The 15289-nt window shown below is 40.7% G+C and overlaps 1 protein-coding gene across 1 annotated transcript; it reads left to right on the top strand.

Moving 5' to 3' along the window:
* The first annotated feature begins 12414 nt into the window (after positions 1-12414).
* Positions 12415-14692, top strand: LOC123992678 (CD209 antigen-like protein E). The gene is made up of 6 exons (XM_046294066.1): positions 12415-12642; positions 12728-12817; positions 12903-13010; positions 13179-13321; positions 13937-14037; positions 14170-14692. Exons 1-6 carry the CDS (start codon positions 12531-12533, stop codon positions 14318-14320), a joined length of 705 nt encoding a protein of 234 aa, XP_046150022.1. The 5' UTR covers positions 12415-12530; the 3' UTR covers positions 14321-14692.
* Positions 14693-15289: the final 597 nt, after the last annotated feature.

Below are 15289 nucleotides of genomic sequence, written 5' to 3'. Positions count from 1 at the left end.
CTATACGTGTAATAGTTTTCCAAGGCGTGAGGCTGTTTGATGTGACAATGGCTGGGAGATTCTTCTTCATTCATAAATGATCATCTACCGTAATCTATCAATGAAACCAGTCAGAGGAAAACAATTGCACTCTGTCAATGAAACAGTAGCATTACAGAAAGCAGTAGTTATATCTGTGGGACTGGAGGGCAGGATTTAGATTAAAGCAACGTTATTCAGGATGCAGCATGCAGTGTCTATAAACATCCTTTGACTGTTTTCCCTCTCAAAGATGTAATGACTTCTCTCCACAGTTTCACTTTCTCTCTCCCTCTCTAGCTCTCTCCCTCTCCCCCCTATCTCCATTCCCATGGCAGCCAGTTTAAGTCCCTGGGCTGTGGTTTACCCCCCAGCTAACATGTTGAAAGGCTTCACACTAGCCCAATGATCAAAGTGGCCCATTTGTTTGAACAGTCTCAGACAGAGTCATTAGAAATGCATATTACACGACAGCTACTGCATATTAACGCCGTCCACCAGCCAATTAATCATTAGCTCATCAATATCTAATTTGCATAAAATTATTCTCTTTTAAGAGCCACTGTCTGGGGTGAAGGGGTGAGCCCATCGATAATGCTAATGTTCGCCGAGCATGGGAGAGAGGGGGGGAGAGAAGGGAGAAAGAGTTGGACTGGGGGACCTCATTGATGTCCCATTGTGCGGTGACACATGAAGGGAATGATCCTTCAGATCATATAAATAAAATGTAACATTAAAGTAAACGATTCTCATATGAAATGACTGTTGAAACCAAAAATAAGTTATCCACAATGTGGTCCTTGGAGTTGCAATGAACTCATACACACATACAGATGTAGGAGCTTCGTTTTGATCACCCTGCACAGCATGAAACACTTGTAATTTCCATTTTAGGAAATCTGACTTGATTTGCCCTAAACACATTTTTTATTAACCCCTCCAAAATTGTCCATTACCTATAATCCACATAATAATTCACGTGTCCTGTTGCTGCAGGTTTCTTTTCTGAAACGGGTCAAATTAAGATCCTACAACTGTACATATGCACATAGCAAGGCTGGTATAGGCAATGCCAAAGGGACTTGAATGTCTCAAGGTCGCTTGATACTCAGGGCACTTATGGATCACAGCCACAGCATCTGTATACTCTGACCCACACCGCAGCCATGTCTGTGTGTGTGTGTGTGTGTGTGCGGGTGTGTAACAGGGGCAGTAGATGGTAATGACAGCAGAGGGAGTGATTGTGTCCTCCCGTCCCCACTCCTGAGAGGTAGGAAGAAATGTGCCAAGCATGTGATCCATCAGGACATTGATTCCTAGAGAGGGAAGAAACTGAAAGAAAGAGAGAACGAAATAAGAAGATGAAAGAAAAATGTAGAAAGAGAGATGAAAGGTGACAGAGGAAAGAAACGGATTTAAAGCTGCATTCCTCTCACAGGACAACTACACTCTAAAACAATTAAATATGTAACACGTTTATAACCTCAACGTCAGTGTTTAAAAACCTCTACAGGATCGGTGTCCCTATTCCGGGACGGTTGTTGCTAACGTGCTCTAATGTGACTAGAATGACATTATAAGCAACAGCCAACTTTCCAGGACATAGACATGTCTTATATGTGCAGAAAACATAAATGGTTGTTAATCTAGCTGCACTATCCAATTTACAATAGCTACTACAGTGGGAAAAAACATGCTATTGTTGAAGGAGAGTGCACAACAACAAAAAACATTTACCATGTCAACTGGTTTGATACATTCACCTCGGAAGGTAAATAATGTACTTAAATTCAGTAATTTTGCTCTGATTTGTCATAAAATGTAGCATAGTTTTGTTAAATAAAATCTATTTTATATTCAAATGTAGGAACTGGGTTCTACAATTTGAACCCCTGCTGTTTCTGGCCCCACACAGTTTCTGTCCCCACACAGTTTCTGGCCCCACACAGTTTCTGGCCCCACACAGTTTCTGGCCCCACCCCGCCCGACCATCTAGATGTGTGAAGGTTAGTGTCTTTCCTGTAGGGAAGCTAATTATCCATCATATATGACTTTCCTGGGAGTGTGTAAACTTACATTTTTATTACCATGTCATTTTTGTATGTCCTCTATAGTTATGTACTTGAAAATGTATCAATTGACCAATTCAGCACATTTGGGCAGACTTGATTCAAAATGTTGTGCAGTAATGTAACGCTTCACTTGATCAGTCTGAAAATTTGTACACACACTGCTGTCACCTGGTGGGCAAAATCTAAATTGCATTCAAATCCTATGTGATGTCATGGCTTTTTGCTTGCATTTCAAAGATGATATAAAAAGGTATTTGAAAATGCATGTTTTTTTGTTTGCATTATCTTTTACCAGATCTATTGTGTAATATTCTCCTACATTAATTTCACATTTCCACAAACGTCAAAGTGTTTTCTTTCAAATGGTATCAGGAATATGCATATCCTTGAGCTACAGGCAGTTAGATTTGGGTATGTCATTTTAGGGCAGAAATTGAAAAAAAGGGTTAACATTAGGCATTTTAATTTGCCATTAAGCGTTTTCATCTTAAACAGGCATTTAGAATGCAAGATTAAACATGATAGTCAGCTCTTTCCAACCACGAGAACATCTATTTAACCTAAGTGTTCAGATTTTAAACATTAAGTGTTTAGTTTCCCATTATCGCTCAGAGTGAAAAAGACTTGAGAGGGGCCTCATTATCATATTTCCCAGCATTCTTTGTTAAAAGTTTGTTTTAATATCTATGTTTTCTCATGTTCGTTGACCAAACTTATTAGAATGATTCACCTTCTCGGTTTTATGGTGACAACGTCAGAGATGGCCATAAACAATAACTGGTAATGTTGCATAGTTTGGGGCTTTCAACTGGTTTTAACAACATAACGTCTTTGCTTTCATAATCTGTATGTATAGTATTATTGCAAAATTCAGAGTATTAATATAGTTTTTAATCTAAATGTAGGATGAAACAGCAACGGAGCACTTTCATATCAGTTTGGTGGATGCTAGCTTGTAACACATCACATCAGGTTTTCGCGGCACTATCTTATCAGCACTATCAAAACCCTCCCTTATTCTGAAATCATGAACGAATTACAAACTAGCTAGCTAGCTACAGTATATATATTATGAATGAAGCTACAATAGGCTATTCAATTGGATGATTTTCCTTCACACAAAAGCTACGGAAAACAAAAATTGCACTTCAGGCTACACTGTCTCTCTCTCGCACTTCAGATCTGTTACTACTGCCGACACCTTAGCTAGCTAGCTAGCTTAGCTTTCAACTGACAGTATGTACTGTCAAGGAAGAACCAGTGACTCGCTCAATAAGGAAGTGGCTACCGGACTGTTTTACAAGCACAGACTCTAATATGTTCCGGGATTCTCCTGATGGCATTGGGGAGTACACCACATCAGTCACTGGCTTCATCAATAAGTGCATCGATGACGTTGTCCCCACAGTGACCGTACGTACATACCCCAACCAGAAGCCATGGATTACAGGCAACATCCGCACTGAGCTAAACGGTAGAGCTGCCGCTTTCAAGAAGATGGGACTCTAACTCGGACGCGTATAAGAAATCCTGCTTTGCCCTCCGACGAACCATCAAACAGGCAAAGCATCAATACAGGACTAAGATTGAATCATACTACACTGGCTCCGACACTCGACGGATGTGGCAGGGCTTGTAAACTATTACAGACTACAAAGGGAAGCAGGGCCGCGAGCTGCCCAGTGACACAGAACTACCAGACGAGCAAAATAACTTCTATGCTCGCTTCGAGGCAAGTAACACTGAAGCATACAAATCAAATCAAATTTTATTTGTCACATACACATGGTTAGCAGATGTTAATGCGAGTGTAGCGAAATGCTTGTGCTTCTAGTTCCGACAATACAGTAATAACCAACAAGTAATCTAACTAACAATTCCAAAACTACTGTCTTATACACAGTGTAAGGGGATAAAGAATATGTACATAAAGATATATGAATGAGTGATGGTACAGAGCAGCATAGGCAAGATACAGTAGATGGTATCGAGTACAGTATATACATATGAGATGAGTATGTAAACAAAGTGGCATAGTTAAAGTGGCTAGTGATACATGTATTACATAAGGATGCAGTTGATGATATAGAGTACAGTATATACGTATGCATATGAGATGAATAATGTAGGGTATGTAACATTATATAAGGTAGCATTGTTTAAAGTGGCTAGTGATATATTTACATAATTTCCCATCAATTCCCATTATTAAAGTGGCTGGAGTTGAGTCAGTGTCAGTGTGTTGGCAGCAGCCACTCAATGTTAGTGGTGGCTGTTTAACAGTCTGATGGCCTTGAGATTAGAAGCTGTTTTTCAGTCTCTCGGTCCCAGCTTTGATGCACCTGTACTGACCTCGCCTTCTGGATGATAGCGGGGTGAACAGGCAGTGGCTCGGGTGGTTGCTGTCCTTGATGATCTTTATGGCCTTCCTGTAACATCGGGTGGTGTAGGTGTCCATGAGAGCATCAGCTGTTCCGGACGACTGTGTGAAACAAGAAAATGGTGCCATCTGGTTTGCTTAATGTACGGAATTGGAAATGATTTATACTTATACTTTTGATACTTAAGTATATTTGAGCAATTACATTAACTTTAGACACTTAAGTATATTTAAAACCAAATACTTTTAAACTTTTAACTCAAGTATGGAGACACAGAGAGAGAGAGAGAGAGAGAGAGAGAGGTCCTGAGAAGCACTCCACATACAGGCACACATGTACACACACACATGTACGCACACACACGCACACACACACACACACAAACACACGCACACAGCTGTATCTGCAGGCTGCTCATCAATCCACATTGTACTGCTCAATAGTGCTACAGTACTGTAGCTTTCCAGTCCCCACAGCAACCCATGACCTTAGACAAGGGTGGATGGTTACATAGAGAGGTTACATGTGAGAGGTTTGGTTTTGTTCTACTGTTGGTTCTGATATCGAGAGATAGTACAGTGTATCTCTAGGAGTCAGAGGAGGAGAAGCATTACCATGATGCTCTACTGACAGTGATCTATTGTGTTCAAGAATGATCCCGTTGACTCTACTCTGACTTATTAGATTACCACATCACTATGACGATGGGTCATCTGTCATCATCATCATCACAGGTCAGGACACTTGATCTCTCTTTGTCATACCATGCAAAAATCAACACAGCTACAGTAGCTGATTGGATAGCAAGCCAGCCAACGTGCACACCACATCCCTGGTGCATGTAATGATGTACTGTATTTGACTTAGGGCTGTCAAACAATTAACCAAATTCATTATGATTAATCGCATGATTTTCTGTAGTTAATCGTGATTAATCAAAAATGTTTAATTAGCTAAAGTTTCTCCCGAAAGAAAGATTGAGTTACAAGCAGACTATGTTTTGACTGTAAGGGACGGAAACACTAATCTGTATCAGAAACAACATTCTGATACTCCCTCATCAATGTCCTTGAAGTTTAACACTTGCGTACACACTTGCACACACACACACACACACACACACACACACACACACACACACACACACACACACACACACACACACACACACACACACACACACACACACACACACACACACACACACACACACACACACACACACACACACACACACACACACACACACACACACACAGTTAAAGCTTCAGGCATTCTAAATGAGGAAAACATTACTGTCTCTACGGATACAAAGAACAAAGAGCATGTTATGCAGGTGAGTGAGGACCCAAAAGCGACTTAACAGAAACTGAGTTTATTAATGTCCAAACAGGGAAAACATAATCCTCAATCTTTACAGGAGATGTCCAAACAGGGAAAACATAAATCCTCTAGTTGTAGAGGAGAATTGCAGGACTAGCGGCAACAGACTGCAGGTCCCTTCGGGTAGGCGCGGGCCGGAGAGGACAGAGACACCTGCTCACACGCAGCATCTGATGAAGAGGCAGAAGACGACAGGACGGAACAAGGGCAAAGCAAACAAGAATCCGACAAGGACAGAAGCAGAAACAGAGAGAGAAATAGAGACTTAATCAGAGGCAAAAGAGGGGACAGGTGTGAGAGAGAGAACGAGGTCGTTAGGAGAATGAGGAACAGCTGGGAGCAGGAACGGAACGATAGAGAGAGAGATATAGAGAGAGAGAGAAAGTAACCTAATACGACCAGCAGGGGGAAACGAAGAGAAGAGAAAGCACAGGGACAAGACATGACAATACAATACATGACAGAGCATTTAAACCTGTCCAACAATATTATGAATTCCACAGAAGACAATAACAACAGGTCAGCCAGGTCTGAGTTTATGTAACACAGCTATTAGATCTAGCATAGGCTACTACATCATGAACTAGACAGAAGCTGCTACTATTAGAATCGGGATCATTTGCTTAAATATTTTGACCTGAGAACTAGTGCCATCAGAAAGTATTCACATCCCTTGACTTTTTATACATTTTGTTGTGTTACAACCTGAATTTAAAACTGAAATGGCGCCGATAGAAAGCCCCTAGGCAAATTAGCAGTATTTAGCTTTTTATGTGTTATTTCTTACATTGCTAGCCCAGAAAATGTATTGTGTTATTACATACAGCTGAATAACTTTTGTATATCAGAGTGACGGTAACTCACCAGTATTACCAGTATTACGACCAGGATTATGACTTTCCCGAATCGGATCCTTTCCTCGTACCACACAGGGCAATTGAACTGATTCCAGAGACCGATCCAAAACAACGCCAGCAGAGAAAAGGACTTCTAGTCTGACTCTGGAGGCGTGCACACCACCCATCCCTTCCGGTTATATTACTCGCTAATCTTCATTAAAGTTGATGAGCTCAGGGCGAGGATTTCCTTCCAGAGAGACATCAGTATTGTAACATACTCTGTTTCACGGAAACATGGATCTCTAGGGTTATTCTGTCTGCGTCCATAGAGCCAGTTGGGTTCTTAGTCCATCGCACAGACAGGAATAAATAGCTCTCCGGGAAGAAGAAGGGCGAAGGGGTTTGTTTAATGATTACTACTGTGATTGTGATAACACACAGGAGCACAAGTCATTTTGTTCACCCGACATAGAATCCCTCTCAATCAAATGATGACCGTATTACCTCCCAAGATAATTATTTTTGGTTATAGTCAGTCGTGTATATTCCCCCTCAAGCCTATACCACGACGGTCCTCAAAGAACTTCATGCAAACTGGAAACCACATATCCTGAGGATGCATTTTTTTTAGCTGGGGATTTTAACAAAGCAAATTTGAGGAAAACTTTACTGAAATTCTATCAACACATTGAATGTAGTACTCGTGCTGCTAAATCACTCGACCACTGCTATTCCAACTTCCGGGATGCCTACAAGGCCCTCCCCCGCCCTCCCTCAAAATCTGATCACAACTCCATTTTGCTCCTCCCGTCCTATAGGCAGAAACTCAAACAGGAAGTACCAGTGCTAAGGACTATTCAACCCTGGTCTGACCAATTGGAATCCTCCCTTCAAGATTTTTTTATCATGCGGACTGGGATATGCTCCGGGTAGCCTCCGAGAATAACAAAGACGAATACACCATCACGTTGACTGAGTTAATCAGGAAGTATATAGGAGATGTTGTACCCACTGTGACTTTTAAGGATAACTTTGAGGATAACGCAGTGCCCCCGACGCGGCCCACTAACAAGGACTGTGAGCTCTCCTTCTCCGTGGCTGATGTGAGTAAGACATTTAAACGTGTTAACCCTCGCAAGGCTGCCCAGACGGCATCCATAGCCACATCCTCAGAGCATGCGCAGACCAGCTGGCTGGAGTGTTGACGGACATATTCAATCTCTCCCTATCCCAGTTTGCTGTCCCCACATGCTTCAAGATGGCCACCATTGTTCCTATGCCAAAGAAAGCAAAGCTATCTGAACTAAATGACTATCAACCCGTAGCACTCACTTCTGTCATCATGTGCTTTGAGAGACTAGTCAAGGATCATATCACCTCTCCCTTACCTGACATCCTAGACCCACTTCAATTTGCTTACAGCCCCAATAGATCCACAGACGATGCAATCGCCATCGCACTGCCCTATCCCATCTGGACAAGAGGAATACCTATGTAAGAATTCTGTTCATTGACTCAGCATTCAACACCATAGTACCCTCAAAAATGTTATAAATTGATTTGAATTTTAATGAGGGAAATAAGTATTTGACCCCTCTGCAAAACATGACTTAGTACTTGGTGGCAAAACCCTTGTTGGCAATCACAGAGGTCAGACGTTTCTCGTAGTTGGCCACCAGGTTTGCACACATCTCAGGAGGGATTTTGTCCCACTCCTCCTTGCAGATTTTCTCCAAGTCATTAAGGTTTTGAGGCTGACGTTTGGCAACTCGAACCTTCAGCTCCCTCCACAGATTTTCTATGGGATTAAGGTCTGGAGACTGGCTAGGCCACTCCAGGACCTTAATGTGCTTCTTCTTGAGCCACTCCTTTGTTGCCTTGGCCGTGTGTTTTGAGTCATTGTCATGCTTGAATACCCATCCACAACCCATTTCAATGCCCTGGCTGAGGTCCCTTTGATGCGGTGAAGTTGTCCTGTCCCCTTAGCAGAAAAACACCCCCAAAACATAATGTTTCCACCTCCATGTTTGACGGTGGGAATGGTGATCTTGGGGTCATAGGCAACATTCCACCTCCTACCAAACACGCCGAGTTGAGTTGATGCCTAAGAACTCCATTTTGGTCTCATCTGACCACAACACTTTCAACCAGTTGTCCTCTGAATCATTCAAATGTTCATTGGCAAACTTCAGTCGGGCATGTATATGTGCTTTCTTGAGCAGGGGGACATTGCGGGCGCTGCAGAATTTCAGTCCTTCACGGCGGAGTGTGTTACCAATTGTTTTATTGGTGACTATGGTCCCAGCTGCCTTGAGATCATTGACAAGATCCTCCAGTGTAGTTCTGGGCTGATTCCTCACCATTCTCATGAACATTGCAACTCCACGAGGTGAGATCTTGCATGGAGCCCCAGGCCGAGGGAGATTGACAGTTCTTTTGTGTTTCTTCCATTTGCGAATAATCGCACCAACTGTTTTCACCTTCTTACCAAGCCGCTTGGCGATGGTCTTGTAGCCCATTCCAGCCATGTGTAGGTTTACAATCTTATCCCTGACATCATTGGAGAGCTCTTTGGTCTTGGCCATGGTGGAGAGTTTGAAATCTGATTGATTGATTGCTTCTGTGGACAGGTGTCTCTTATACAGGTAACAAACTGAGATTAGGAGCACTCCCTTTAAGAGTGTGCTCCTAATCTCAGCTCGTTACCTGTATAAAAGACACCTGGGGGCCAGAAATCTTTCTGATTGAGAGGGGGTCAAATACTTATTTCCCTCATTAAAATGCAAATTAATTTATAACATTTTTGCCACTTGTTTTTATGGATTTTTAAAAATGTAGTCTGATTTCACCATGAGGCCATCAGTTACAGAGTTTAAAAACTTCTTTGGGATCGGTGTCACTTCTACGGGACAGTTGAGCTAACATAAGCTAATGCGATTAGCATGAGGTTGAAAGTAACAAGAACATTTCCCAGGACATAGACTTATCTAATATTGGCAGAAAGCTTAAATTCTTGTTAATCTAACTGCACTGTTCAATTTACAGTAGCTATTACAGTGAAATAATACCATGCTTTTGTTTGAGAAGAGTGCACAATTTTGAACATGAAAAGTTATTAATACACATTTGGGCAGTCTTCATACAAAATGTTGAACATTAATACAATGGTTCATTGGATCAGTCTAAAACTTTGCACATACACTGATGCCCTCTAGTGGCCAAAATCTAAATTGTACCTGGGCTGGAATAATACATTATGGCCTTTCTCTAGCATTTCAAAGACGATGGTAAGAAGAAATACATAATAACGGTAGTTTTTTTCCTTGTATTATCTTTTTTCAGATTGATTGTGTTATATTCTACTACATTCCTTGCACATTTCCAGAAACTTCAAAGTGTTTCCTTTCAAATGGTACCAAGGATATGCATATGAGCTATAGATTTGGGTATGTCATTTAAGGCAGAAATTGAAAAAAAATTGTCCAATCCTTAAGAACTGCCATCCTTAATGGCTGTGATAAGAGAACACTGAGGATGGCTCAACAGCATTGCAGTTACTAGACAATATTAACGTCTTGCATCGAGCCATCCCGGATCCGGGATCGTGAATACAGCCTCAAGCTCATTACCATAACTCAACGTTAACTATTAATGAAAATCACAAATGAAATGAAATTAATCTATTTGCACTCAAGCTTAGCCTTTTGTTAACAACACTGTCATCTCAGATTTTCAAAATATGCTTCTCAACCATAGCAAACTAGCATTTAGCATTTAGCGTTAGCATTTAGCATTAGCATTTTGCATTAGCATTAGCAGGCAACATTTCACAAAAACCAGCAAAAACATTCAATAAATCATTTACCTTTGAAGAACTTCGGATGTTTTCATGTAGGAGACTCTCAGTTAGATAGCAAATGTTCAGTTTTCCTGAAAGATTAGTTGTGCAGGAGAAATTGGTCCGTTTTCTGCGTCATGTTTGGCTACCAAAACAAAACGAAAATTCATTCATCCAAACGCCAAACTTTCTTCCACATTAACTCCATAATATCGTCTGAAACATGGTAAACGTTGTTTAGAATCAATCCTCAAGGTGTTTTTCACATATCTCTTCATGATATATCATTCCTGGAAGTCTCCTCTCTGTCTCAATCACATGGATGAATGCGAGCAGCTTGGAGATTACGCAACAATTTCAACAAAGGACACTGGGCGGACCCCTGGTAAATGTAGTCTCTTATGGCCAATGATGTGCCTACAAATACGTCACAATGCTGCAGACAACTTGGAGAAACGGTAGAAAGGGCAGGCTCATTTGTGGCGCTTTCACAGCCATATAAGGAGACAATGGAAAACAGAACCTCAAAAATCCTGCTCATTTCCTGTTTGAGGTTGCATCTTGGTTTTGCCTGTACGATCAGTTCTGGGGCACCCACAGATAATATCTTTGCAGTTTTGAAAACGTCAGAGTGTTTTCTTTCCAAAGCTGGCAATTATATGCATAGTCGAGCATATTTTTGTGACAAAATATTGCGCTTAAAACGGGCACGTTTTTTTAATCCAATAATGAAATAGCGCCCCCCTAGCTTCAACTGCTTAACCTAAATGACAGATTGAAGAACTTGTACAGAATAAAAATAACAAAATAAAAATGTGGCAAAGAAATTAACTTTATGTCCTGAACACAAAGTTTTATGTTTGAGGCAAATCCAACACAACACATCACTGAGAACTCTTCATATTTTCAAGCATGATGGTGGCTGCATCATGTTATGGGTTTGCTTGTCATTGGCAAGGACTAGGGAGTTTTTCATAATAAAAAGAAAAGGTATAGAGATAAGCACAGGCAAAATCCTAGAGGAAAACCTGTTTTAGTCTGCTTTTCACCAGAAATTGGGAGACAAATTCACGTTTCAGCAGGAAAATAACCTAAAACACAAGGCCAAATATACACTGCAGTCGCTTACCAAGACGGTATTGAATGCTTGAGTGGCCTAGCTACAGTTTTGATTTAAATTGGCTTGAAAACCTATGGCAATATTTGAAAATTGCTGTCTAGCAATGATCAACAACCAACATGACGGATCTTGCAGTATTTAAAAAAGTATAATGTGCAAATATTGTACAATCCAGGTGTGAAAATCTGAGACTTACCCAGAAAGGTACATAGAATCACTTTTGGCAGCGATTACAGCTAATATGTACGGTACCGACTCAGGGGTGAGAATACTTATTTCTGTATTTCTATTTTCAATTAATTTGCAAAACTTTCTAAAAACATGTTTTCACTTTGTCATTATGGAGTATTTTATGTAGATGGGTGAGAAAATGTTTGCATTCAGACTGTAAAACAAGATGTGGAATAAGTCAAGGGGTATGAATAGTTTCTGAAGGCACTGTTCAACAAAACAGTAGCTAAATGGAATGGATGTCGTGTTATGATTAAAATCTTTGTGGGAAGTTAAGAGTTAACGCAAGAGGCATTCCGCCATGGCATTTTAAACATTATTTTGGTTAGCTAACTTTAGCATAACTTGCTAGCTACTTCTGTACGAATTAGGAACTCACCATTTGAAAATCTAAGAGAATTCAGTTTAAAAACATGCCTCTCTCAATATAATGTTAGAGGTTCCGCAACCCTAACCAGAAATTATACTTTTGGTTCTCTTTTCTTGACAGTGTTGAAATATGTATCAGCTTATTTGACCGACTTCCGGAAATGTCAGTCAAAAAATGGGATGGTGAAAGGACATACAGTTTTAAAACACTGTATAGACTCAGTATAACCTTTACCAACTGACACCATTGAGAAGGATGAACTGAAAAGTACTGATGTTATGGAGAATATTTATGCTAATATTAGTGCTGAAACCGTAAAGGTTCTTCATGACCCCAACATTGAGACCCAGGATGTCACCTCCAGTGGTATGGCAAGAAGGGAACAATTTGGTAAGATAAAAAAACAGCACACACATCTTTCACAACCTGCTAAGCTGTACCACAGTAAGCTGTAAATCATGTCTTTGATCCTCAGCAAAGAGTAACCACCTCAAAGCTGCTGTTGTGTGTCTGGGGCTGCTGTGTGTTCTTTTACTGACTGGGATCATAGGCCTTTGTGCCCACTGTGAGTTTACCCAGTTTTATATCATTGATAGTCAGGTTGTTTTAGTGTGATTATTTTGGTCATTGCTTTTTATGTTTCTTTGCAGACAACAGAGTGGCAAGTGACTTTGAGGAGGAGCAGACTAAGCTATTGACAGAGACAGACCAGCTGAAGGGGGAGATAGTTAACCTTCAAAATAAATTATTGTTTATGGGTGAGTGAGTTATCCTTATCTGACCACACCATTTGGACTGGCTAGAATTCAATCACACACACCATAACAATCGCAAATATTATTGTCATTATTAGTGTTATTGGGTTCATGGGTTTATGAAGTATGAAGCTGCCGCTTGAACATGTGTGCTCCTTTGCGCTTCAACAGAGCATCATTTTAAAATGGGATGGCGTCATTTTGGATCCAGTTTTTACCTCTTCTCCACTGTGGAGAAGACTTGGGAGCAGAGCAAACAGGACTGTGTAGGGAGTGGAGCCGACCTGGTGATCATAGACAGCAGAGAGGAACAGGTGAGTGAGAGAGAGAGAGAGAGAGAGAGAGAGAGAGAGAGAGAGAGAGAGAGAGAGAGAGAGAGAGAGAGAGAGAGAGAGAGAGAGAGAGAGAGAGAGAGAGAGAGAGAGAGAGAGAGGTAAATGAATAGTAGTGGTAGTAGCAGCAGTAGAAATGGTGTTGTAGTTATTGGTAGCTGTTTTGGTGATTTATTTTTCTTGAACTGTTATTTCCAGCATTATCCACTAGGTTTGCTTCAGGTAGAAAATTCTAGGAAATGTTCTTTAATCAATCGCCAGGGAAGGCATAGCTCTACACATTTTAATTGCACAAAGCCTATTATTTGGCAGGGAATACTATTTGTAGATCAGTGATTCTACACATCACTGTGTGGATAGCCCCAACCGAGACTTGAACCCAGGTCTAGTGACTTTCAAGGCTTAGGGGACCCCCCCCCACCAAACACTCAAGCTTGTGTCATTTAATATGTCCTAGGATTTTATACCTGCAGCAACCCTATTGGATAATGATGGAAATATTGATGAAAGAAAAACCCCAGAAAACAACTGGCCCTAGTTATTGATGAAGGATTCATTGAGTTTTGTTGACATTAAATGTCTGTGCCAATATTTTAGAATTTTATCAATGGATTCAATGGGATGTTCTGGATTGGTCTGTCTGACAGAGAGACAGAGGGGTCTTGGAAATGGGTGGATGGAACACCACTGACCATATTGTAAGACATTTAAATATTCTAATGTCCCATAATAACTGTATTTCATTTAAAGCCACAGGCCTCAATTTCTTTACATTACATTCCATTTACTTTGTGTTTGTAAACTGAGGGCTGGGTCTTGATTGGTTACAGGTACTGGAAGAGTGGAGAGCCTAACAGTTACGGCGGTGAAGAGGACTGTGCTGAGAGAAGCTTAATTTATTCTAAGACAGAGCAGAGCTGGAATGATGTACCATGTGGTCAACTGAAGTTAGGGATCTGTGAGAAAGTGGCTTATCCGTAACTCAAACTGCACATATAACTGCATTCAAACTGCATTTTTTTATTTTCATTTTTCATGAACCATCAAGTAATATACTGTATATGCTTTTTTTTACAACTCCTGCTTGGACGATTGCATACAATTACTAGATTATGATATCAATTATAATTTTGATTAATTATATTTCCCCATTGTTTAAATAAATATAAATATATATATATCAATGCCTAATTAGCTTAGTGCAACTGCTATTACCCTATAATAATCCCAAAATGTTATTTTACTTTGTTTTGTTGTCATTTGAGTCTTTTTATATCTTATACCAAAAGTATGGATGTATGACCCCTCCACTTGTTTCCAGGTTTCCAAATAAAAGAAGAATACACACCTGAATCATTCCACGGTATCACATACAATGCTTTCTTACATGTCTAAACTCTTTGAATCAAAACGTTTTAAAACAACCAGCAAATCCCTTACAGCAGGAGAATGGCCCTCCACCAGAGGAAACAGAGAAGAGAAGGTTTCTCCCGTTCTGTTCCTACATTAGCTTAAATCATCAGTGTGGCTGTAGGGTTAGAAGCAACCGGGGGGGGTGTGGACAATAATGAAGTGTGGAGCTAAGTAACTGTGGAGTCCCTGCCAAGGCCTAATTACACATTCATCCGCTGGCATATATCACAGTTACAGAATGTCAACAGGCTGCCATGACTCACAGTTGGCACTACAGGGTTTACGGATCAGCCCTGTGAGTGTGTGTGTGTGTGTTTATTTGTTTGCGTGTGTGTTTGTGTGTGTGAGTAAGTGTGTGCATGCTTGTGTTGTTCCTGGCCTGAGGATATGGCCCCTGAGTTTTGATTATGTACTAGTGGCTATGATACCCAGAGGTGGTGGAGGAAAAACCACCCTGGTAGAATAACACACTATTTACACATAGTCCCTGATAGTGAAACGCATCAACACAGTAATACCCTACCACAGGTCTCATAC

This window comes from Oncorhynchus gorbuscha, linkage group LG02, assembly GCF_021184085.1.
Source record: "Oncorhynchus gorbuscha isolate QuinsamMale2020 ecotype Even-year linkage group LG02, OgorEven_v1.0, whole genome shotgun sequence".
NCBI lineage: Eukaryota > Metazoa > Chordata > Actinopteri > Salmoniformes > Salmonidae > Oncorhynchus > Oncorhynchus gorbuscha.
Note: the sequence above shows the minus strand (reverse complement) of the source record. Positions and strands in the feature narration are given on the sequence as shown.

What these genes read in the sequence shown, in the direction of transcription:
- LOC123992678 (XM_046294066.1), top strand. Translation starts at nt 12,531, where the DNA reads ATGGAGAATATTTATGCTAATATTAGTGCTGAAACCGTAAAGGTTCTT. An exon ending in GGCAAGAAGGGAACAATTTG is followed by an intron (nt 12,643 to 12,727) that starts GTAAGATAAAAA and finishes TTTGATCCTCAG; the next exon opens with CAAAGAGTAACCACCTCAAA. An exon ending in CATAGGCCTTTGTGCCCACT is followed by an intron (nt 12,818 to 12,902) that starts GTGAGTTTACCC and finishes GTTTCTTTGCAG; the next exon opens with ACAACAGAGTGGCAAGTGAC.